This window comes from Oryzias latipes, chromosome 12 (genome assembly GCF_002234675.1).
Source record: "Oryzias latipes chromosome 12, ASM223467v1".
NCBI lineage: Eukaryota > Metazoa > Chordata > Actinopteri > Beloniformes > Adrianichthyidae > Oryzias > Oryzias latipes.
Window position 1 is genome coordinate 26,703,812 of NC_019870.2, and position 25,208 is coordinate 26,729,019.

At 40.0% G+C, this 25,208-nt stretch overlaps 2 protein-coding genes across 2 annotated transcripts in view; both read right to left on the reverse strand.

Moving 5' to 3' along the window:
* Window positions 1-294: 294 nt before the first annotated feature.
* slc31a2 (solute carrier family 31 member 2) lies at window positions 295-8,831 on the reverse strand. Its single transcript, XM_004075090.2, has 4 exons — window positions 8,416-8,831; window positions 4,066-4,132; window positions 907-1,120; window positions 295-749 (listed from the first exon to the last, which is right to left on the reverse strand). The coding sequence occupies exons 1-4, from the start codon at window positions 8,419-8,421 to the stop codon at window positions 566-568; spliced, it is 471 nt and encodes a 156-aa protein (XP_004075138.1). The 5' UTR covers window positions 8,422-8,831; the 3' UTR covers window positions 295-565.
* Window positions 8,832-11,314: 2,483 nt separating this feature from the next.
* The window catches only part of arrdc1 (arrestin domain containing 1), a 49,996-nt gene continuing 36,102 nt past the window's right edge, over window positions 11,315-25,208 (reverse strand). The window contains exons 7-8 of the mRNA XM_023960895.1: window positions 20,380-20,860; window positions 11,315-13,252 (exon numbers count right to left, since the gene is read on the reverse strand). Coding sequence (XP_023816663.1) covers window positions 13,188-13,252; window positions 20,380-20,860 — 546 coding nt within the window. The 3' untranslated portion in view covers window positions 11,315-13,187. The remainder of the gene's footprint in view (window positions 13,253-20,379; window positions 20,861-25,208) is intronic.

Sequence of the window (25,208 nt, forward strand, 5' to 3'; positions counted from 1 at the left end):
AAAAACTGTATTTGGTGTTTTAACTGTTTTTTTCCTGATGGAAGACAAATAAAAAGAGAATTAAGCTAAAATTACATTTCTGTGTAGTTCTGTACTGAAATTGTTGCGAATCAGGAGCAGATGAATTTAAACTGTTAAAAAAAGATCATATTTGTGACATAGAAAACCCCCGCCCGGTGAGACACAGGCTTCCTGCTCTGCTCCATTCTGATCATTCACTTATAGACAAATAGATCCATGAACGTCTTTTAACATTTTAAAACGCAGAGTAGAAAAACACCAAAGAAAACTCTAAACAATCAGAAGCCCTTTTTTATTTATGTCAAAAACACAGAACTGAAAATCCAAAAAAACCAAACAAAAAGGAGGGATATCTGCTTCAGAAATATCAAACCCATTTCCTCTTTTCTTTTCTGACTGATGAAGGCAGCAGCTCCTCTTCATCTGCAGATCAAAACCAACTTTCCAAAAAACATTTCTTAGTATCTAAAGACCTGAAGAAACATTTATGTCCTTTTTGTTGAGCGCCATCAATCCACAAAAACGCCACGTCAGTCCTCCATCATCACACCAATCTGAAGGACTGCATCTGATCCAGCAGCGGAAACGAGAGGAAGTAACCCAGGACGGAACCCAGGACCACGCCCAGAAAGATCCAGGTGTTGTAGGACATGACACACAGCATCAGCATGTATCCCAGAACCACCTGCAGCACATGGAGGGCGGTCTGGATCACATGCAGCAGCCAGCTGAGGAGGAGGAGGAGGAGGAGGAGGAGGAGGAGGAGGAACACCATTAGGTTAGTCAAAACAACCCCCCAGTTCCTGTGATTTTTGCCCCAGGGGCAGGACAGAACTGGACAGATTTCCACAGGAATGTTATGACGGGCGTTTTGCAGCCACTGACCTGTTGGGGCCAGAGGTGTGCAGCTCCACGGGGGCCAGGGAGGTCTCCGGGCTGCCCTCCAGCATGGAGGCGCTTTCACTGTGCACGGACGGAGGGGGCGTGCACGCGGGCGCGCGCACGGCCAGCTGGGAGCCGCTCAGCCACACCCTCCACACTTTGAGCACCTCGTAAAAGAGCGCGAGCAGCAGAACCAGCAGCACGGACAGCACCATCCCTGCAGGGCAGAGACACCTCAGACCCCCGGAGAACCGAACGGCAGGACTTCCCCAGACTCTCCCCGCTTCATTTTAATACAAGGATGTTGAAGTCATGTTCGCTGGGTTGGATTTTCACAGGCTCGCTCTGAAGTTTTGCCCCAATTGTGAAAAGTGTATGAATAAAAACAAGTCAGAACAAATGCACGATACACTCATCTAGCTTTCTCAGCAGTAAATGTGTGATACTGTACAGTTTGACTGCAAACCAAATCTGCTTTTACTGAGGAGTTCCTGGATTCAAAAGGACCTTTCTGAACACTTCAGTGAGTTTTATGGAAAGCTGACACGCATGTTTCTGCGCATGTCATGAGTCATCCTAAAGAGAAAGACATGGCCATTGCTTGTAAAAGGTTTTTATGTAAATTCCAATGAAAAATATTGCTTTAATATTCATTGTTTTGGCATCTGGACCTCCTGTCTTCTTGAAACATTTCGCCACAGCAAAACACGGATAATTCCAGCCAACATAAACATTTAGAAGTACAGGAAAGGAAAAAAGTATTGGATCCCTTGGTGGTCCCCTTAAAAAGATATTGACAGTGTCGTCTTGATGGTTTATTTGGTGTGTTTTTGCGTTTTCTTTTCTTTTTCTCTCCGCGGTGGCCTTATGTTTGCCTCGGTTAGCACAGGGATGTCCAGCTAAGCTGCGTTTACCAGTTCTTCCTCCAGACACCCGTTTGTTATTTTTCCTTTTTGATTTTGGGGGGAACTCTGGGTGGAGAATTGAATTTCTCCGTCAGGGGGAGGTAAGCGGCGTCTTCTTGGAATGCCGTTGCGTTTAAGCCTTTAAAGATCCTTGAGCCCGGCAAGCCCTGAAGATAGATAGGTTAGGGGTGGTGGGCAGGTTCTGGGGACATTTGTGGTGGTCATTTTTGCGTGGGCCCTAGCATCGTTTGATGTTTGTGATGGCGTCATTTGATATAGCGGCTTTGTCCCGGTTAGGCTGTTGTCAGAAGTGTAATTTATGTGAGATAGCCGCTCATTATGGGATTTCTGTTTCTCTGGGTTTGAGGAAAAATGGGTTATGGGACATTGTTATAGCGGGCTTGATCAGTATTGATGCCTTGCCCTTGGAGCAGAGGCCACTTGTGAAGCGTCTGCAGTGGGCGGAGTAGCCCGTTCCGTTGAGGATGATGTGATGACCGATTCTATAGGGACTGGGTATGACATGGGTAAGGATGTTCAGTTGGTCCCTGTGTTTCGTGAGTTTGAGGCAGATTCCTTCTTTAGTGCGCTTTAACGCACTGCTTCCAGTCTGAATTGGCGGCGTAACGTATGGGCGATTCTGGTCCATTGCAGGCTTGGGAGGCGGGTTCCTCGCTGTCTGTTCACGATAGGCTAAATTACAACTAATTGAAAGAGGTTATCCTCTGGCACTATGAACTTGTGCCTCAAGGCCTATGGGCAACAGTTTAGGAGTTTTCAGAAGAAACCTACGGTGATTTTGCTAAAGATAAGTCCCTCCACTTTGATAGATGGTGTAAAGCGAGTACAGCATGTGATTTTGCTTCGTTACAGGAGATTAAAAACTGTCTGGTTGACCTAAATATGCAGTGGGTGACGCCCTTGCAACAAGCTGCTGGACATGCATGGACGACAACTCTGACGAGAATTGGTTCAGAGATCCAGCTTTTATTTTGGTAGTCCAATTCCGCTTATCGGCGAGTTCATTTGCATGTTAGCTAAATATTTGGTTTGGAGTTAAACCTTAAGCTCCAAACTAAATATTTACTTAGGAGTTAAATATTTAGCTCTAAGCTAAATATGTAACTAAAAAGCAAAATATTTAATTTGGACTTAATTCTAAAAAAATATGTAACTTTAAATTAAATATTAAACTTTCTAACTAAATCTTTAGTGAGTAAATGTAATATCTATAAATGTATGAATTAAAAAATGATAAAATATATTTTAAAAATAAAACCTGTTATTTTTCTCCTAAAATAGGCTAAATAACCAAACATATTGCTGTCAATATTCGACCGGGTAACTTTCCAAACGGCACCCATAATATCCTTTTTGTGCTGTTGACCCATCAGTGAGGAGAATCGGGCTGCCGGGACGCTCGTGGGTCTAAAGGTTTGTGGGAATTATGGCAGCTGCGAATCAAAAAAAGCAAGAAAAGAAAAAAAGAAAACCCAAACTCTCAAGAATTCATTTTTAGTGCTGCAAATATTTATTAGTCATGCAATTGTCAGGATTATTTATCTCCTTTTATTTTTAGTGTGAATTTGAAAATGTAAAGGAGTTTGTTCCTCCAGACAGCTTCCAGTACCAGCAGAGACGTATAGAAAAACATTTTGGGTAAAGCCTTTAAGATTGTTTCTATATGTTTCTTAAGCTTCTCAGTTTGTTTCATTACCACAATAAACGTTTTTAATGGCAAAAGCCCTTAGTTCCATTTAAATCCCTGGTTCTGTGAAGTCTGACAGTAAACCATGTATGCTAGAAAATGATTCTCTCGTGTCGTTCAAAAAGCGTTTTATTCAGAAATTTTACTGATAAAATCCTTAACTACAATGATTTTAATTTACAAATTCACCTTTAAAGTCCCTTTCCTCAGTCTCTTTAAATCTTTTTTTTAATACTTCCACCCAAGAACCATCTGTTTCTTTATCCAGTGATTTTAAACGAACAAAGGTTGACAAAAATCACAAACTCTTACGATAAAAACAAACACAAAGCAGTTTTTTGACTGATAAGAATAAAATATATGGTTTTCGAAAGGAAAATAATGCATTTTTCATTGAATATTGATGGTATTTCGTTACAATTGTTACATTTTTAGTTAAAATCCTGCGTCAAAAGTGTCTGATCAAAGATGTGACGTGATCCATCTGCTAACAAACTCCACACATTAGGCTCCGCCCTCAACCCCCAGGCGAAAACCTCAGCAGCTTACCTGCCGGACTGTGCACATCCCAGAAGTCAAACAGCAGCGTGACACTGCTGAACACCCCGAAAGTCATCTACAAAGACAGAGACGTTCAAGCTGAGGGTTTGCTTCTGTAACATTGCCCAAGTATAAATGATAAATGAACACAGCAAAATCTGGGTCTTAAAAAAGTAAGAAGACTTTTATTGCAATTGTTCTTTTTTTTTGTCTAGCAAGAAAAATAATCTTATCAAGAAAGATTTTCAACAGCAAAGTAACCTTAGTTTGGGAAAACATGACTTGGTGAGTAGTGTTTTTCTTAAAATAGCAACTCTTGGTAAGACGGTTTTCTTTCGCCAATGGCAGATTTTTTGCATATTTAAGGCCATTTTTTCTAATTTGAAAAACTTTTGACTCATTTCTAGGGGTCTGTTTGTTGCAGTGAAGGAATTTCGGAACAGTCTGTCCAACAACTTTATGATTTCATTGGAGCAAAACGCAGTAAAGAACTCTTTTTACATGACTATAAAGCTCTGAATAAAGGAACATAAACAGATTCAGAGAGTTTCCCAGACTGCAGTGGGGGTGGAGCTCAGCATCACTCATCACCTCACAGCAAGGAGGCCCCGCTGTGAAACAACGCCGGAAGACTCCTGTGTGGCGTTTGCACCATCCTGGAGGAATTCTTTGGCCTCTTCCTTTTACATTCCCAAAAGAACATCTGCACACTTTAGGCTGAAATCCCCCCCCCCCCCCCCAGGAGTAAGGGAGAGATGGTGCGTCTATGGAAAGCCATTTTAACATTTAAAAGCTAGACTGGATGTGTGTTGCAGATATCTGTATTTCAGTTTTTCCTAGTCAAAAAGAACATTTCAGATATCCGCAACTACATTGCAGATATCTATAATGCAGTTTTTGACTAAGCAAATCTCTATTGGTCGTTTCGACTAATCACAATTATGTTACAGATATCTTGAATTACAATTCCAACTATCCAAAATGTAATTACGACTAGTCATAAAGACGTTGGTGATATCTACAGTGTTCATTCCTGATAGTCAAACTTAACTTTTTAACGTTAAAATGGCCTGCGATATGCGTCTGCATGGCAGACCTGTCGATGACCTGTCAAAGTGTCACCGCCATTGACTGTAAAAACAGATCAACCCCTCCCCTCTTCTGTTCCCAAATAGGAGTCACCATTGCTTCCAGATACGGGCGCCGCCATGTTGAAACTGGTCAACAGTGATTGTCCACTGGTTTCAACATAGCAGCGCCCGTATCAGGAAGCAATGGCGAGGGATTTTGCCTCGGAGGGAAGGTGACGTCACACCTTGTTTTTGCCGTCTGTGGTCACTGCTTCGCTCAGCGCCCCCCGTCCCTCTGATCAGTCTGTTTTTTTCACAGATATGCAGCAGATTCTGTTCTGCCAAAGCTCGGCTGTCAGCAGAGATGGCCGAAGTCAAGATGAGTGGACAGGCAAAGCATTGTTCCCATAAAAAACCCACACAAAGACCGACAGACCAGACTGTGCCATCCAATCAGCAGGCCAGCCCCTCCCACGACTTCCTGAATGATCCTGTCCAGACATGAGAGCACCTGCAACCTCATGGCAGCCTGAAAAAGCTCACTCTGTCTGCACTGATGAAACAGGAGCTACATTGTAATCTGTCAAGCCCGCTATATCTGAGAACTGACAGACTTGTTTTAATTAAAATGTTTTTTTCAAACCCTCTGATGAAATCCACAAAAAAATGACAGTATGTTTTTTAATGAGGAATAGTATCAATTAGGAAATGTTGGGTGATTAAGAAAATCTTTGATAACAACCATCTTACATGCAAAAAATATTGAAATTAGTCTTCAGGACAAAAGATCCTTCTTTACCCACTGTCTCAAATGTGATACACACATTTATAACATGATGTAACTGTCTTAAAAAGAATTGGTTATCAACACATTTTGCTTTATTTCAATACAGTAATTGGTCCATTTTAATACATTAATTTTTTTTTAAATTACAGTGTTTTATTTTTCCATTTTATCTTCTTTTACTTTGAACAGCAGCACGTTCCTTTCAAAATAAAATCCCCCCTGTTAGATAAGATTTTCCTGATTTACTTGAATTCAAACATGGCGTTTTCTATCATTATGACTTTGGTGCTCGTCATCCCTTTTCTGCTTTTGCTGTAGAATACAAACATAACATTTAAAAAACATCTCTATATCTGTAAATGCAATAAGAACTTTCCCTCTGAATGGAAACTAACACTGCTGTGAAGCAAAAGATAAAGATAGGTGCTTCAAAATTATTCCAATAATAAATAAATCCATCAGAGCAGGTACAGTCCTGGATAGTTTGGCGCCTTGGGCGAAACACTGGACGGTGCACCCCATCCTCACCCCCCTATTCTCACTATAGTAGCAAGTTGTAGTAGCAAGTTGACACGATAGTAGGAGCTTCCCAGCATAAATTTCATTAACTTTACATGGAAATAGGTGGTTTAGTCCAGGAAAACGGCAGTGAAATAAAAACTTTCAAAGCCTGTTTTTGTTTTTTACGGCGCTTCTGCGCCCCCTACAAGATTGCGCCCTTTCCTACCGCCCACATTGCCCATAGGAAAAACCGCCACTGCATCAGAGATTAAACCTTTTATCATCATTTTGCTCAGTTATCTGACAAGTTAAAAATCTAAACAGAAATGACTAAACCTATAAAACTAAAGGAAACAAACTAAAACTACAAACTCATTAGTTATTCAAATTGTTAGCATTTTTCTTTAAAGCCAAAGAGCCACAATGAACGAATAAAAGAGCTGCATGTGGTTCTGGAGCCTCAGGTTGCAGAGCTTAATCTATACAATTCTGAAAATCGCTAAATGCATTAGACATTAAAATAACACATTAAATTTATCTTATACTCAGTATTGCCCCTTTATGAATCAATGCCTCATACCAAAATTGATCAAAATCAAAATTGTTCTGCAGATAATTTGCTTGTCCGCATATTTTGCATATTATATTTAAATATGGCTGTTTGCACTGTAGCATCAGATGAATGCTTTTTCCTCTGTGCTGTCAATCATGTGTGTCCTATATAACATATAGGACACACAAGACAATATCTAAACCTGTTTTTGAGATTTCATGGAAGCAGCGTCATAAATTGAGCAGGAAAAGCGCTTCTACTGCATAATCTTCTGTGTTTGTATTCTGTTGAGTAAGAGGAGTTTGACCTCCTGCACATCTTAGGATACGAGCAGCAGGGAGGAGACACAGCAGCCCTTCCGCTTTCAGTTATCAGGAATGCGACTGTCATGAAGACGCCACAGAATACCGAATCAGTAGGACACGATGACCTGAGATGTACCATCTGTCACACTGAACGCTCCTCTGCTCACCGCCTAAAGTCAGGAATCAGTTTGCAAACAGCAGCTCAGCCGGCAGCTCATGCCTTCAACTGCCAAACCACATTTGAGTCACCCAATCATCAGGATTTGAAGAAGCCCAGATACCGTGACTCAACTTCAAGACGTCAGATCTGCAGAAACGGGAACCTTCACTTAACCATCATGAGTTCTTACCTAAAGAAATGCCGAACAACACCAGGAAAAGAAGAAAAAACTTTTAAGTAGAAAAGTTACTCAACTGGGTCGGATAGAAAGAACTAAACCTGCACCGTTGTGCGCCTGAAAACACTTAGATTTGCCCTGCAGCCAAACCAAAGTTACGTCAGCAGAAAACGAGGAACTCAAGAGCCTAAAAGTCCAAGGACACCGTGAAGTATTGAACTAGGTAGACCAGGAGAGACTAATGCAGCAGCTGCAGACGGTGGTGAGCTGTCACAGGTTTCTGTGCGTCTGCGGTCGGTTGAAACAGCACAGCAGGACATTCGTGGCAGAGCGTTTTCATACACCTTCATTGTACCTTTCCACTTCAAGTCTCTGTTTTGGAGGAGAAAAAGACATTTTATGGCACTGTCACACGATCCTCAGTGCATTATGACCGGGAAACCAGGACCAGTATGACAAACATGTTAGTATCCAGTATAAAAGTCATTTATTGATTTACATGTAAAGGCTCCTTCATTTCTATAAATCTGTCATTCAAATCATCTGCTGGGGATTTTAGGCATATTATATATTATTAAGAGGGAAATATATACTAAGAAAGAGCGTCAACTGCTTTAGGCGTCAACAATAACAAAATAAAAAATTAAATTTACAATCCAAACAAGCTGAAACAAGTAAACAATCGGTTTATGCTGGAAATGAAAAACAAAGCATCACAAAATGACGTGAAAAGCGACAGCTTTAGGGTGGAGACAAATGACTTTCTTCTGCTATAGTTCCACAGGTGAGAGAGCCGTCAACTCACGTGCATTGTCGCAAATTCCCAGATCCAAACTGCGGTTCAGTCTGCGGTGAGTTCGGCTCCCATCACTGGTCCAGGAGAAGGACTTCAAAAGTTCGGGACCTACCAAACGAAACCATGGCATTAACACACCTCTCTAAAGGACAGAAACACCCAACCCCTCGTGACTTCCATGCGACCAAAGGATCACGGGTAATGCAGTTGCTGGGTCAGCGCTTTCAAAGCGCGAAATAGAAAAATTAAAATAAAAACGTGAATATCATTCGAATTTCAAGCACAGATACAAAATTCTGCCTCAGTGGTTATTCACAACCAAACACCTATACTAAGGACGAGGCACGTTTCATATCTTTGGTGCAATAAGCGGAAATAAGCCCAGAATAACGTGATGTTTACTTCTGTCAAACCGGAAGTTCTGGAACACGTGACTAACGGAAAGACCCGAGTAGACTCGTAAAAGTCCGGTTCTTGGTGACGAATAGGGCTTAACAGAGACAATAAGCAGACTTAAAATAGATTTTGTAATGCAATTATGCTTTTGCTGCCATCAACAGTATAATGTCATTTTATTTAACAACAGAAATTAAGTAGGTTTAATAGATTTTTACATTTCAATTTGAGCAAAAACTGTCACATTAAAAATATATTTATTAAACACTCAAAGCATTTTTATTTCATATTTGGTTCATTTTCATCAGAATTATTCAACACAGAGGCCTACACTTTACAGATAACAAATTAAATGGTTGTTTTTTTAAACACCGGATCTTTGAAATGAGAGGAATTTTCCACTTTGTGGAGGTGAGCGTTTTATTTGTGACTGAAGCTGCTTTTGCAGACATGAGCTGCACTCGTTACTCCAACAAGTGATGTGGAAACAGGAGAAAAAAATACAGGTTTCAGAATCCAGCAGGGTTAAGGCCTGGAGCCACACCGACACTTCCACACAAACAGACTTCTTTAATACAACAAACATCAACAAAACAGAACAATGATCAGGTTTAGCTGCAAAAACTTTAAACCTTACCAACAACATTTGTCTGTTGTTAGCTAAATAACTGACTCCACAAAAACAGAACAGCTAAAATTTCTTTAAGATTATCGATTTGTGCTGACAGAATTTGGAATATTTTAGACAACGATGTCAAACAGTCCTGCTTCATTTACATATTTAAAAGGAAACTGAAATTGCAATTATTGTCAGCATATTCTATACAATGTTGCTGTGGCCTAAACCACTTATGGATGTGTTTGTTATTTGTCTGTTTGTGGCGCGTTCATGGCTACGCATCTGAGTTTATGTTGTGCAAGCTGCCTGACTTATTCACTAACACTTTCCACTAATATTACCATCAAATTTCTTGTATTAATATTTTATTTATTTATTATAATATTTTTCTTTTCCACTCATTTTCATTCTTGTATGCTTGGCTAAAATGTTGGAGCCCTGATAATAAGCATCTGCTTCTGGGTATCCATTTTTTCCACATTTTTTATTGTGAGGTGATTTGTTATTTGTGACACATTGTGGAAAAGTGAACTAAACTAAACTACTTCAAACTTTAACATTAGTTCATTTTTTAAATGAGTAACTCTGCAGCGAACAACAGTGGATTCCTTCATATCAGTAATGAATTTACATCATCACATTATTATATTGATTATTGATTATCCTCAGAAAGAAGTCTTACATCTTTTCAGTAAACATTAATGATATACACTTTAGGTAACCAATAATTAACAATCATTGATTATTATTAGAACACATAATCACATTAAACCAGTAATTATTGCTACACATTGCAGATCAAGTAAAGAAAATCAATAGCTTGTTGATTGTAATGAAAACATTTCAGTAATCATTATTGCACATTACAATGTAATACTTGGTTGTAATTAAAAGAGCTTTGATTATTTCAACACAGTCAAGTTCACGCATGTATTTGGAATTCTTCAAACACCTGTTTTTAACTCCTCCTATCTTCATATGAAATCATCCAGACTTTTTTTTTTAAAACAAAAGAAAATCTATTTGATACCATTTTTGCTGTCCTTGCCTTCTTACTGCTCGGTCCACCGCTGGATTCAGAAGCGTCAGCCATTCCATCCTGCAAACCTTTGCTGCAAATCTTCACAGGACAACCTATGCAGCTCTGTGCTGCAAGGAAATGCTTCACTTTGGAGGCGATACTTTCGGGTCACTGCAGACCAGGCTAAAACTGGAAAATCCTAAAACTGTGCTTTTGAACCGGATCTTTCCAGACATGGGGGCTTAGTGGAGCCGACATTTCCTGCTCGCCTGTGTTCACGCTCACAGGGGCTGCCAATTTGGGCACCTGACATCATATTCATATTTCATGTAACTTATTAAATAAATCTGTTTATTACAGTTTTGAATTCTCCAAGTTGTTTAAAATGTGCTTCAACAGGTTTACATGTGTGTGGAAACGACAAATCCGGTATAAACAATGTAGTAATGCAAATGTTTTGAGTACATGTGTCAACTAGCATGCTGCATTAATATCTTGATATATTTTTACAATAATTACAAGTTTGAAAAGTATTTTTAATTTTTCCCTTAACTCAAAAAACAGGTTTATGGTTAATTTAACTTTTTTTTTGCTTTCAAATGTTTTCTTTTGTCCCTCCTTATGTTTTGTTACAAAGCAGAAACAGTGTTTTGTTAATAATGACATTCAAATATTTAAGATTTAATCCAACTCGAATATTTACTTTTTGCTTTAGGTGTTAACTTTTGACATATAAAACAAAATTCTTTGAAAAACTGACTGTTTATGTTGGACATGAATAATGTAAATACCTTATTTTGTTAATCAAAAATATAGCAAAGTTCATACGAGAAGCAGTGGAAAAATCTTTTAAAGATAATTAAACACAAAAATATGAATAAGCCGCAAGAAAACGACGTCATAATTTATTATATTTCACAGTACACTTTTCAACATGACATGTACTGGTTAAGGTGCTATATGCATACTGCACCTGTAGAAAAAAACTAGAAGATCAGCAGAAAACAGGCGTCATGATCTGCAACAGGAGGAATCAGCAGGAAGATGAAACTCTGCTGCACGGAGGAGGCACAAGAACAAAAGGAAAACGGTGAAACGTCCAGCCGTTCAGTGTCTGAGGCTGCTTCTGCAGACACCAGCTGCACTGGTTACACTGGAGAAAATCCAGGAGGGTTAAGGCCTGCAGCCACACACACACACAGACTTCTTTTATACAACACACATCAACAAAACAGAACATTTTTTCTAGTTTAGCTGCAAAACCTTTAAATCTTACCAAGAATGTTTGTCTGTTGTTAGCTAAATTACTGATTCCATTTGATGTGAGACACAAAAACAGAACAGCTAAAATTGCTTTAAGATTGATCGATTTGTGCTGACAGAATTCACACTTTAAAATTAGTAAACTTTATTAACAATAAAAAAGAGATTAAAAGATAAAATCTGAGACATTATTGATTATTTTTCTAAAAAGATATTCTGTCTCGGTCGTAATCTGTTAAATCGAAGTTAATCTGACCACAAACTCGACAAACACACTTGATTCGATTTGAAGTGTCTGCAGTGAACAGGAGTGGAGTCTTTCATTTTTCATACATTTACATCAATCTATCTGCAAAACTAAACCTAGCAACCAGAGATATGTAAACAGATATAGTTATATAAACAAGATTTGGCTGAAATGCTCGTCAGCTGTGAAACAAGAGGAAGTAGAGGCTCACTAACACAAACTGAAATGTTTTAATGAAGTGTGAGAAAGACTGCAGATGAATGAGGGATATGAGCCCCCCCCATGCACATATTTAGCTAGACAAACACACCCACGTAGCAGATAAGATCAGTCAGAATTCTCACGTTCACATTAGTAAAAAAGTGCATGTTTTATGTTAAGGCAGAGAAAAATCCACAGTGACATCTCAGGTCACGATGATTCCCAGCGGCGTGTCGCGCCGTGACGCTGAACTCGGCATTAAATGCCCGTTTAAATAATGTTCACACCTTTTGTTTGGCTGCTGGAAAACAGCTTGGTGGAAAACCTGCCATTTCTCTGAAGCAACGCCAGGGGGGGCTAAAGAGAAACACAGGCACCTTCACATAGAGAGAAAAACAGGGTTTTTCAAGGTCAGAGAGTGAATGTAAATCACAAAGACGTTATTATTGGGCTCAGACAAAATGTCTGTGTTCATGCTCTCAAAAACCAACCAAATTCTGGCTGTTACAAAGAGGTCACATTGGTCCTCCTCACAGAGAAGTTTGGGGGCTCTTGTCCTCAGCTGCTGCTGTCGTCTGTGTGTCCCCCCGGACACACAGACGACAGCAGCAGCTGAGGTGCAGCGTCGCATCCTTACGTCCAGAGCCAGGGGAGCAGGGGGGCAGCAACACACAAAAAGACCAGACTCAAGACAAACCAGTCAGAACAATCAGCAGGTAAAGTGGTCTTTAAAGGCATCACAGATGCATTCAATATTCTTAGGAAAAGAAGATCCGATTTCAGTCTGTATTAAGGGTCCAACGTGTCCAGGAGCCGGACGTCCTAAATGCTCTACGAGGGTCAAAAGGCCACTTTGAGGCACAATGATTCTGGACGTTCCCTTTTTTAGTCCAACATGTCTGAGATCAAACTAAAATGAGAGATTTCTCCCTCATAAAAAGGACAAAATCATCTGTTTTCTCCATCTCTGTCCATCCAGCATGTCCTTGCCTGGATTTGGATGGGTGGGGCTACAGCAAGCCCCGCCCATTTCTCTACTGCTGGCTGTTGAAGCTGGAACCCATCGTGCTGCAGCTTTCCTCGTAGGTCGGTGGAGGTTCTGCAACACACATTTGTGACAAAGTCAGAGGACGTTGGATTGTAAGGATTATGGTGGTAATGCGCACATTTCAAAAGTTGCATAACCCTCCGTTCATAAAGGACAGCAGCTGCATTCAGTCGTCCACACCTTCAGGGTGTGGGTGGAGGTGGGCACAGGTCTTGGGGGCAGCAGCATACCACCCCTACCAGAAGGTTAAGGAGGTGTTCTGAACCAGGTGTTGGATCTGTCACGCTTCACTAGAAAGACATCCAGGTGGCATTCGGATGTCCAAATCACCTTAAAATCCCACTTGGATTCGTTTTTGGATCTGTTTCCAAAGTGTTCCCAGTGGTTTTTATTATGGTTTTGAGCCCAAATCAAGAAGCTGTGGTTTTTTTAGGACAGGTTTTCTTTTGTCTCGTTTCTGCAGAGCGGCAGGTGTTCATTAGAAATTCACCTGAGTTGTAGGCGGGAACGTTGGTGTGGAGCAACCTCCCCCTTCCCCTCACCCATAACTCAAAGCTCCTTGTTTACACACGCTCCCGCTAGCTTATAGCCCCTCAAACCTCCAACCTAATAATACTGGTGCAAAAAAAAAACGGCAAAATTTTGGACCTATCTAGCCGTACGGTTCTGATCCAGACTCCAGCTCAGACGTGGAAAACAAAGACTTACATGGATCTATTTGTCTGCAAGCGGATGTATCAGAATGGAGCAGAGCAGGAAGCTTCTACATCTAAGTAAAAACCTTTTCAAACTGTATTTTTACGTCTCCTCCTCATTTATGATTTGAATAAAGAGATACTCAGAAAAGGAATTTTAATCTTAATTTTCTTTATATTTGTCCTCCATTATCAAAAAGAATGCCACAAAATCAGAGTGGGTCTTTAACTTGCTCTTCTAACTGGGGAGAAGTTGTGTCCCTTCTTCCCAAGAGCTGAGCTTCACCCCCGTCTTTACTGAGACCCCGGCTTGCATAAAGAAAGCTCGTTTCTGGTTTGTGTATCTGAGTTTCTGGTTTGTGTATCTGAGTTTCTGGTTTGTGTATCTGAGTTTCTGGTTTGTGTATCTGAGTTTCTGGTTTGTGTATCTGAGTTTCTGGTTTGTGTATCTGAGTTTCTGGTTTGTGTATCTGAGTTTCTGGTTTGTGTATCTGAGTTTCGGTTTGTGTATCTGAGTTTCTGGTTTGTGTATCTGAGTTTCTGGTTTGTGTATCTGAGTTTCTGGTTTGTGTTTCTGAGTTTCTGGTTTGTGTATCTGAGTTTCTGGTTTGTGTATCTGAGTTTCTGGTTTGTGTATCTGAGTTTCTGGTTTGTGTATCTGAGTTTCTGGTTTGTGTATCTGAGTTTCTGGTTTGTGTATCTGAGTTTCTGGTTTGTGTATCTGAGTTTCTGGTTTGTGTATCTGAGTTTCTGGTTTGTGTATCTGAGTTTCTGGTTTGTGTATCTGAGTTTCTGGTTTGTGTATCTGAGTTTCTGGTTTGTGTATCTGAGTTTCTGGTTTGTGTATCTGAGTTTCTGGTTTGTGTATCTGAGTTTCTGGTTTGTGTATCTGAGTTTCTGGTTTGTGTATCTGAGTTTCGGTTTGTGTATCTGAGTTTCTGGTTTGTGTATCTGAGTTTCTGGTTTGTGTATCTGAGTTTCTGGTTTGTGTTTCTGAGTTTCTGGTTTGTGTATCTGAGTTTCTGGTTTGTGTATCTGAGTTTCTGGTTTGTGTATCTGAGTTTCTGGTTTGTGTATCTGAGTTTCTGGTTTGTGTATCTGAGTTTCTGGTTTGTGTTTCTGAGTTTCTGGTTTGTGTATCTGAGTTTCTGGTTTGTGTATCTGAGTTTCTGGTTTGTGTATCTGAGTTTCTGGTTTGTGTTTCTGAGTTTCTGGTTTGTGTTTCTGAGTTTCTGGTTTGTGTTTCTGAGTTTCTGGTTTGTGTATCTGAGTTTCTGGTTTGTGTATCTGAGTTTCTGGTTTGTGTATCTGAGTTTCTGGTTTGTGTATCTGAGTTTCTGGTTTGTGTATCTGAGTTTCTGGTTTGTGTATCTGAGTTTCTGGTTTGTGTATCTGAGTTTCTGGTTTGTGTATCTGAGTTTCTGGTTTGTGTTTCTGAGTTTCTGGTTTGTGTATCTGAGTTTCTGGTTTGTGTATCTGAGTTTCTGGTTTGTGTATCTGAGTTTCTGGTTTGTGTATCTGAGTTTCTGGTTTGTGTTTCTGAGTTTCTGGTTTGTGTTTCTGAGTTTCTGGTTTGTGTTTCTGAGTTTCTGGTTTGTGTATCTGAGTTTCTGGTTTGTGTATCTGAGTTTCTGGTTTGTGTTTCTGAGTTTCTGGTTTGTGTATCTGAGTTTCTGGTTTGTGTTTCTGAGTTTCTGGTTTGTGTATCTGAGTTTCTGGTTTGTGTTTCTGAGTTTCTGGTTTGTGTATCTGAGTTTCTGGTTTGTGTTTCTGAGTTTCTGGTTTGTGTTTCTGAGTTTCTGGTTTGTGTATCTGAGTTTCTGGTTTGTGTTTCTGAGTTTCTGGTTTGTGTATCTGAGTTTCTGGTTTGTGTTTCTGAGTTTCTGGTTTTTGTATCTGAGTTTCTGGTTTGTGTATCTGAGTTTCTGGTTTGTGTATCTGAGTTTCTGGTTTGTGTATCTGAGTTTCTGGTTTGTGTATCTGAGTTTCTGGTTTGTGTATCTGAGTTTCTGGTTTGTGTATCTGAGTTTCTGGTTTGTGTATCTGAGTTTCTGGTTTGTGTATCTGAGTTTCTGGTTTGTGTATCTGAGTTTCTGGTTTGTGTATCTGAGTTTCTGGTTTGTGTATCTGAGTTTCGGTTTGTGTATCTGAGTTTCTGGTTTGTGTATCTGAGTTTCTGGTTTGTGTATCTGAGTTTCTGGTTTGTGTTTCTGAGTTTCTGGTTTGTGTATCTGAGTTTCTGGTTTGTGTATCTGAGTTTCTGGTTTGTGTATCTGAGTTTCTGGTTTGTGTATCTGAGTTTCTGGTTTGTGTATCTGAGTTTCTGGTTTGTGTTTCTGAGTTTCTGGTTTGTGTATCTGAGTTTCTGGTTTGTGTATCTGAGTTTCTGGTTTGTGTATCTGAGTTTCTGGTTTGTGTTCTGAGTTTCTGGTTTGTGTTTCTGAGTTTCTGGTTTGTGTTTCTGAGTTTCTGGTTTGTGTATCTGAGTTTCTGGTTTGTGTATCTGAGTTTCTGGTTTGTGTATCTGAGTTTCTGGTTTGTGTATCTGAGTTTCTGGTTTGTGTATCTGAGTTTCTGGTTTGTGTATCTGAGTTTCTGGTTTGTGTATCTGAGTTTCTGGTTTGTGTATCTGAGTTTCTGGTTTGTGTATCTGAGTTTCTGGTTTGTGTTTCTGAGTTTCTGGTTTGTGTATCTGAGTTTCTGGTTTGTGTATCTGAGTTTCTGGTTTGTGTATCTGAGTTTCTGGTTTGTGTATCTGAGTTTCTGGTTTGTGTTTCTGAGTTTCTGGTTTGTGTTTCTGAGTTTCTGGTTTGTGTTTCTGAGTTTCTGGTTTGTGTATCTGAGTTTCTGGTTTGTGTATCTGAGTTTCTGGTTTGTGTTTCTGAGTTTCTGGTTTGTGTATCTGAGTTTCTGGTTTGTGTTTCTGAGTTTCTGGTTTGTGTATCTGAGTTTCTGGTTTGTGTTTCTGAGTTTCTGGTTTGTGTATCTGAGTTTCTGGTTTGTGTTTCTGAGTTTCTGGTTTGTGTTTCTGAGTTTCTGGTTTGTGTATCTGAGTTTCTGGTTTGTGTTTCTGAGTTTCTGGTTTGTGTATCTGAGTTTCTGGTTTGTGTTTCTGAGTTTCTGGTTTTTGTATCTGAGTTTCTGGTTTGTGTTTCTGAGTTTCTGGTTTGTGTTTCTGAGTTTCTGGTTTGTGTTTCTGAGTTTCTGGTTTGTGTTTCTGGTTTGTGTTTCTGAGTTTCTGGTTTGTGTTTCTGAGTTTCTGGTTTGTGTTTCTGAGTTTCTGGTTTGTGTTTCTGAGTTTCTGGTTTGTGTTTCTGAGTTTCTGGTTTGTGTTTCTGAGTTTCTGGTTTGTGTATCTGAGTTTCTGGTTTGTGTTTCTGAGTTTCTGGTTTGTGTATCTGAGTTTCTGGTTTGTGTTTCTGAGTTTCTGGTTTGTGTTTCTGAGTTTCTGGTTTGTGTTTCTGAGTTTCTGGTTTGTGTTTCTGAGTTTCTGGTTTGTGTTTCTGAGTTTCTGGTTTGTGTTTCTGAGTTTCTGGTTTGTGTTTCTGAGTTTCTGGTTTGTGTATCTGAGTTTCTGGTTTGTGTTTCTGAGTTTCTGGTTTTTGTATCTGAGTTTCTGGTTTGTGTTTCTGAGTTTCTGGTTTGTGTTTCTGAGTTTCTGGTTTGTGTTTCTGAGTTTCTGGTTTGTGTTTCTGAGTTTCTGGTTTGTGTTTCTGAGTTTCTGGTTTGTGTTTCTGAGTTTCTGGTTTGTGTATCTGAGTTTCTGGTTTGTGTTTCTGAGTTTCTGGTTTGTGTATCTGAGTTTCTGGTTTGTGTTTCTGAGTTTCTGGTTTGTGTTTCTGAGTTTCTGGTTTGTGTATGTGAGTTTCTGGTTTGTGTTTCTGAGTTTCTGGTTTGTGTATCTGAGTTTCTGGTTTGTGTTTCTGAGTTTCTGGTTTTTGTATCTGAGTTTCTGGTTTGTGTTTCTGAGTTTCTGGTTTGTGTTTCTGAGTTTCTGGTTTGTGTTTCTGAGTTTCTGGTTTGTGTTTCTGAGTTTCTGGTTTGTGTTTCTGAGTTTCTGGTTTGTGTTTCTGAGTTTCTGGTTTGTGTTTCTGAGTTTCTGGTTTGTGTTTCTGAGTTTCTGGTTTGTGTTTCTGAGTTCCTGGTTTGTGTATCTGAGTTTCTGGTTTGTGTATCTGAGTTTCTGGTTTGTGTTTCTGAGTTTCTGGTTTGTGTTTCTGAGTTTCTGGTTTGTGTTTCTGAGTTTCTGGTTTGTGTATCTGAGTTTCTGGTTTGTGTTTCTGAGTTTCTGGTTTGTGTTTCTGGTTTGTGTTTCTGAGTTTCTGGTTTGTGTTTCTGAGTTTCTGGTTTGTGTTTCTGAGTTTCTGGTTTGTGTTTCTGAGTTTCTGGTTTGTGTTTCTGAGTTTCTGGTTTGTGTTTCTGAGTTTCTGGTTTGTGTTTCTGAGTTTCTGGTTTGTGTTTCTGGTTTGTGTTTCTGAGTTTCTGGTTTGTGTTTCTGAGTTTCTGGTTTGTGTTTCTGAGTTTCTGGTTTGTGTTTCTGAGTTTCTGGTTTGTGTTTCTGAGTTTCTGGTTTGTGTTTCTGAGTTTCTGGTTTGTGTTTCTGAGTTTCTGGTTTGTGTTTCTGAGTTTCTGGTTTGTGTATCTGAGTTTCTGGTTTGTGTTTCTGAGTTTCTGGTTTGTGTATCTGAGTTTCTGGTTTGTGTTTCTGAGTTTCTGGTTTGTGTTTCTGAGTTTCTGGTTTGTGTTTCTGAGTTTCTGGTTTGTGTTTCTGAGTTTCTGGTTTGTGTTTCTGAGTTTCTGGTTTGTGTTTCTGAGTTTCTGGTTTGTGTTTCTGAGTTTCTGGTTTGTGTATCTGAGTTTCTGGTTTGTGTTTCTGAGTTTCTGGTTTTTGTATCTGAGTTTCTGGTTTGTGTTTCTGAGTTTCTGGTTTGTGTTTCTGAGTTTCTGGTTTGTGTTTCTGAGTTTCTGGTTTGTGTTTCTGAGTTTCTGGTTTGTGTTTCTGAGTTTCTGGTTTGTGTTTCTGAGTTTCTGGTTTGTGTATCTGAGTTTCTGGTTTGTGTTTCTGAGTTTCTGGTTTGTGTATCTGAGTTTCTGGTTTGTGTTTCTGAGTTTCTGGTTTGTGTTTCTGAGTTTCTGGTTTGTGTATGTGAGTTTCTGGTTTGTGTTTCTGAGTTTCTGGTTTGTGTATCTGAGTTTCTGGTTTGTGTTTCTGAGTTTCTGGTTTTTGTATCTGAGTTTCTGGTTTGTGTTTCTGAGTTTCTGGTTTGTGTTTCTGAGTTTCTGGTTTGTGTTTCTGAGTTTCTGGTTTGTGTTTCTGAGTTTCTGGTTTGTGTTTCTGAGTTTCTGGTTTGTGTTTCTGAGTTTCTGGTTTGTGTTTCTGAGTTTCTGGTTTGTGTTTCTGAGTTTCTGGTTTGTGTTTCTGAGTTCCTGGTTTGTGTATCTGATTTTTAACATTTTTTCAGAGCCCACAGCTCATTGTAATCGGTGAGGGTAAGAACTAGAAATGCAACAATAATTTAGTCACAGTTTGATTCGTACCTTGATATGTGGATCTCGGTTCAAGACGTTTATTGTTCCAAAGAAGAATAAAACTATTTCTATCTCACAAAATGACTTTTTACAAAAGTTTTACATTAAATAACACTGACTGTACTGTAGAAAACCGCACAGTTGTACTGTAAAAAACGTTTACCTCTTTGGCAAATTTTCTTCAAATAAGCAAGATATTCTTCCAACATGTTACTAAGTCCAGATTATTTTGCTCTTGAAAAAATTTCCTGATGAGGTTATTTTTCTAGCAAGTGGGAAATATACGACAACATTTCTTGAAACAAGTTTTTATTTTCTTTTTTCTCAGGATACAGTTTTTATAGTGTAGAAGAGTCTCGGACATTGACACTTACCAAACATGAGCTCAATAACCCTCGCTACAGAGCTGGACTTCTATGTCTTTCTTGAAGATAAAACTAGAAAGTTCTCTGACTGTTGCACTAATGTTTTCTGCTCGGCTGTCCCGTTTCTACAAAGCGTCGCAGCTGGATGATGGTGAAGCTGGAGATGCTGCTCATGTTGGACGTGTAGCAAAGCTGCAGTCAGCGCACTTTTTTAATTTTGTTCTTACTTTATGTTTCCTGGTGATTGCATGTAAGAGCAAAGCCCAAATATCTCCACATTATAGATCTTTACGTAGGTGCTTTGTCTTCAGACATGTGCTTCTGGGCCACAGAGCTTTTGCTCTTGGCTCCGCCCTCTGTGGTTTTCTCTACAGTACAGATTTATATGGAGTATTGTCCCTGGTAGAGAACATGGCTCTGCTTTGACTTCAGACTCTCATCACCATAAGGGACTTGTCTTCCTTCGAAGAACTTCTTTTCTAGATATTTACATTTGTACAGTCTTCTTTGAATGTAAAGCTGAAGGAAAGACATGCAGAGGACAGGATGTGTGCTCCGACTTTATCTCATTGATGAGACTGAAACTCACCGTGGGGGTAATCGCTGCTGCTGTATTCTGGAGGAAGGATGAGGGGGCAGGAAGTGGGAACAGGGACTGCACTTCCCTCCGTGAAGAATGGGACGGTGGCTCCAGTCGACAGGCAGAACACAGGAGCCGATGCGTCGGGCCACCCGAGGCTGGGGGGCAGCGCCGCCGCAGGGGCGTGACTGAAGGCGCTGGGGGACATGGCGACCGGCAGCCCAGAGGGGTCCAGCTGGGAGTGGCTTTTGGTGGGAATTTCTTCACTTCCTGTAACCCCGCCCGCACACAGGTCACCCTCCAGCTCTTCTTGCGCTGGGGGGGCGCTGGGTGTGACGTTGGGCGTGGCGCTGGGCGTGACGCTTGGAGGTCCAGCTGCACCACAGCGCTCTGGGGTGCTGAACGTAGTCCGGGATGGAGACAAGTTGACAGGGATGTTGCCGATGTAGATGGGAAGGATGACAGCCGCCTCCGGAGACTTCAGAGATACCTGTGGGGGAGGGGGAGGGTTGGGTCATTAAGAACCCAGCATCTTCCAGAAATGTGTCGTTTAGTTTTGTGCCTCAGCATATTTTAGTTCCCTGTTCACTGAAGCTTTTTGTGATTACAGATCCATATGGAGTTAATTCAGTCTCAATAATCAGAAATGCACACAACCGGTTTTACAAATGCACACGCTCCGATTCACAAATGTCATTTTATGCAAACGTGAAAAATAAATTCGGAAATACACACCCTGTGTTTCACAAACACACAGATTGTGTTTCACAAATGCACACTAAATGTTTTACAAATGCACAATAAGTGTTTCTCACAAATGTGCACACTGTGTTTCACAAAAAACATTTTAGAAATTCACAATAAATGTATCAGAAATGCACAGTAAGTGCTTCACAAACGTGATTTTTAGGTACACATGTGATGTGAACTCACAGATCATTCGAACTGCAAACTGTGCATTCAAAATCCCGTTCTCGTTTGTGAATCTCCCCGTGTGTGTGAGAGATTTTTCTACGGTGAATATTGAGACTCATCTGACGGAGCGGGTCAACTAATCTCACCATTGGCTAGTGAATCTGTCAATCAAACTCATCGGGAAAGCAGGCGGGTTCGCTTTTAGCCAATCCAATGGCCCCTTACACTTTCTCTACGCTTTCTGCGGGTGGCAAAAGCCCCGCCCAACCAGTCGGTCGTTAGCGTGTTAGCCCTAGCATGGCTTGTCGGTTTATTGCCTTCGGTTGTCAAAAATTACTGGCTTGTGCAACTTTTCAGTGGACCTGGAAGCAAGGCAACAGTGGTTGAATGCAGTTGACATAGAATCCATCGAACTCTGTACTGGTCATGGGATTTACAATGAACGTTTCACTCGGGATTGTTTGTACGTTATTCTCTTAGCTTTCATGCTAGCGTCATTTCAACACTCAGACACGGTTTTGATCATATGAAGGTGGAGGAGAAAAATCTTCAACTTCCACAGGTTTTGTGGAGAAACTGGCATCACTTTGCTCCGTACCACGCAGTGGGACTACATTACCTCAAGTTCATCTCACTGTCAATCACAGATACCCAATACACCCCCCCTGCTCAGCCCGAAGTCACTTTGCTTGACCTTAATTTTATTTTTTTAATAACTCAAATGTTATTGATTTTATATTGTAACCATATACATATACACCTCTTGGCCAGGTCACCCTTGCAAAAAAGATCCTCATCTCTCTGGGTTTTATAGCTGGTTAAATACTACACAACAAAAGATGGTCATAGAACAACAAAGTGCAAACATTCACCCTTTATTGCAGAGTAAAATTCAGTGAAAACATGGACAGATTAAAACATCAAAATTTAAGCAAATGTGGGATCTCTACTGATTTGAATTTTATTTAAACTGGAACTAATTTTCATAACATCCTTACATACAATGAAGTCCCTTGAACAATACAGCAGTATTGATTTGAACTCTGTCTTGCCCCGCTCAGTCTCTCTTCTTCTGTATGTAATTATGTCGCCTAAATTAAGTTCTAAGCACACTGGACAGTAAAGATGTAGGTCCACTCCCAAACGGTCTGAATTCCACAATGGATTGATGTCGTCTTGCAGTTCCAACATTTGTGGACCCAAAAGAGGACTGTCCCATACCAGGACATTGATCCCAGGATGAGATTCAGTCATGGATCCACTCTCCTCCCATTCAATCTCTGGAACCAGCATACCCTGACAAAAAAAAAAAAAAAAAAAGATACTGTTTATGAACAGCACTGTTTTTTTTGTGTTTTAGATTATGTAGGAACAGTGACCGACTAATAATAACTTATATTGTTGCTTGCAGGCAGACCTCATATCTCCATAACTGTTTATAATTTTCAAATAAGTGAACCTTAACAAAGTAGTGACATTAGTACATCTGATGGCTCATAAGGCCATGCATTGTGATGCATTTTGAACTTGCAGATGTGCTATTCTTCCTACAAACAAACAATTTAGGGAAATTGTTTGCACCACACAACAATAATCCTTTTCATTCATTTTCGATGAAAATTCACTGTAGTCATTATGATTTCATGATACTCTTCTTGATACTTTCCACTTTAGTCAAACTGCACACAAATCAGTTGTCCAGTACAGTGAGATTAAATAAAGCATTTACCCGGGGATCAGAAACAGGGTTCTGGGTCAAGCCCAACTGCCACAGCTGATTTGGTGTCATGCTTTGCTCCGTCCTGATTGGATGGCTGTCCCACGCATCACTAAAGACATCCAAACTGGCCTGAATGTGTGGTAGAAAAATGTAATGGCAGCAGAATACGTGATGTGACTGATATTGAGCAAGTCTTGGTCCTCAAGAGAGTGCAGGATGTTGTAATATAAACCAGTAACACTCACGAAGACATCACACCAGAGGAGCTCAATCCTGTATTTGGAAAAAAGCAAAAAGAAATATTATATTGTCAGATTTATTTTTAATACATCATTCACTTTTATGTATCAGGGCACGAGACTAACTTTTTTCACTAGGAGCACAGTGGCCCCTAACTGAAAATTTTAGGGGCACAACCAGAAAATTTAGGGGCGCATACCGTAAATCAACATGCTAACCAAATCTACTAATTTCCACTGTATTACAAATAAATACTTTAATAATAGATGCAGAAATTACAATGTGCTGTTTCTAATTCAGTGTCACATTTTAATCTGCACTTTTGAAGATGCAACATGAAGGTAAACTGACATCACCATCGCTGTCACGACAGTACAACTAAGTAAAAATAGTAAAAAAAATACCATACATTTAGAATAAAAAAAAGTTTTTAGTAACAAGTGATTACCGTAGTAACCTTTCGTAATTTCACAGTTTCAAACAATACTTAAATGTATGTAAATATTAGAGGATGGAAATTCATGTTGGTGACACCAAATAGGTTCAGTCAAGATGCACAATAAGCATGTTTGAGATCACCCAGATGGACGCAACACTGCACAGATCACCTGGTGTGTGACGTATATTTTTGTTTTTGCTCCAACATCACCTGTCAATCAAAACAAAAATATCACGAGAAAGGGGTGAGAGCAAGACACCAATCAGAGCGAACGCAGCTGGAAATTTAGTATTGAACTGACTAAAAGCTGCCCTACAGACTAAAAAACAATGCATTATGGGACATGCGTCCTGATGGGTTTTTTGTAGTTCACTGATCAATTAAAATAATTTAAAATACCAACTGATTAAAAAAAGGCTACATCCATCCCAAGACAACTCCTAATTCCTGGTCTCTTTCAGTCTCGCTGCAGCTTCGATTTCATGCGAGTTTGAGACCCCTGCTGTACACTCTGGCACTGGTACACTAGCTGCAGGTCGGAAGAACGAATCAATAGTTCGCTTGCTCATAGCTCAGACGCACATATCAGGTTGTGATGATATTTGTCTCCGTTTCCTTCCCACGGATGTTAGGCCCCGCCCCTCCACATATTTTAGCCACTTGCAGTGACTTTCCCTATTCTTCTCACACGCATTGGCCGCCTCAGGCATCACTCAATGAAACGCGAGTGTGTGCTCGCGTGTGCTCCAGTCTCATGAGTATTCGCGCGAGTGTGTGTGTCTGCCTGCGTGCGTGCTCGCGTCTCATTGATGATTTCATCTCTCATTTCATCGATCATTGACGTGCTCCTTTCATGTTTAATGTATAAAAAATACGGAGGGTGGAGGAGGCAAATTTACTGGTAGCACATGTGCGACTGGGTGTAAAATTCAGTCGCACACTCTCAAATTTTGGTCGCAAAATGCGACCAAATGGACGCAGTCTGGAGCCCTGTGTATATATTAAAGCTTCTAAAACTAGGTTCAACTCACCGTTGATTGTGTGTACACTTTTCCTGCAATGAAGCTGTTTGTGTCAGTTCTACGTACTGTGAGCATTAACTCGGCTATGCCCACATTTCTCCTCCGTGATCTCCTCTCACCCTGACAATAACATGAAAATCATGTCTCAAACACATAATTACAAATGCATCGCCAATACGGTACACATCAGTTTAAAATGTAATGTTCTTATGTATGATGCCAATAAGTAGAATTTCTAGGTTAAAAAAATTGCAGGAGTGGGTTACATGTATCACTGGGGAAAAAAATGAGGTGAGAGAGACTGTTAAGGGGGGGTAAAATGTTATTCATGAGGGGAAAGTTTTAGAGTTGCCTTTGTTTATGGAGAGGAGTCTAAAAAAAGTAATTTTATTTTTGTACAAATAACCAAGTACTTATACTGCCTGATATGTGAATAAAATATTTCTTTATGAATAACATGAATACCTCAGAGGTAAGCCATAAACGTTCACAGCGTCACTGA

Coding starts and splice junctions, on each gene's coding strand:
- slc31a2 (XM_004075090.2), bottom strand. Junction 1,121..4,065: donor GGATGTGCACAGTCCGGCAG/GTAAGCTGCTGA, acceptor TCTGCCCTGCAG/GGATGGTGCTGTCCGTGCTG. Junction 750..906: donor CACACCTCTGGCCCCAACAG/GTCAGTGGCTGC, acceptor CCTCCTCCTCAG/CTGGCTGCTGCATGTGATCC.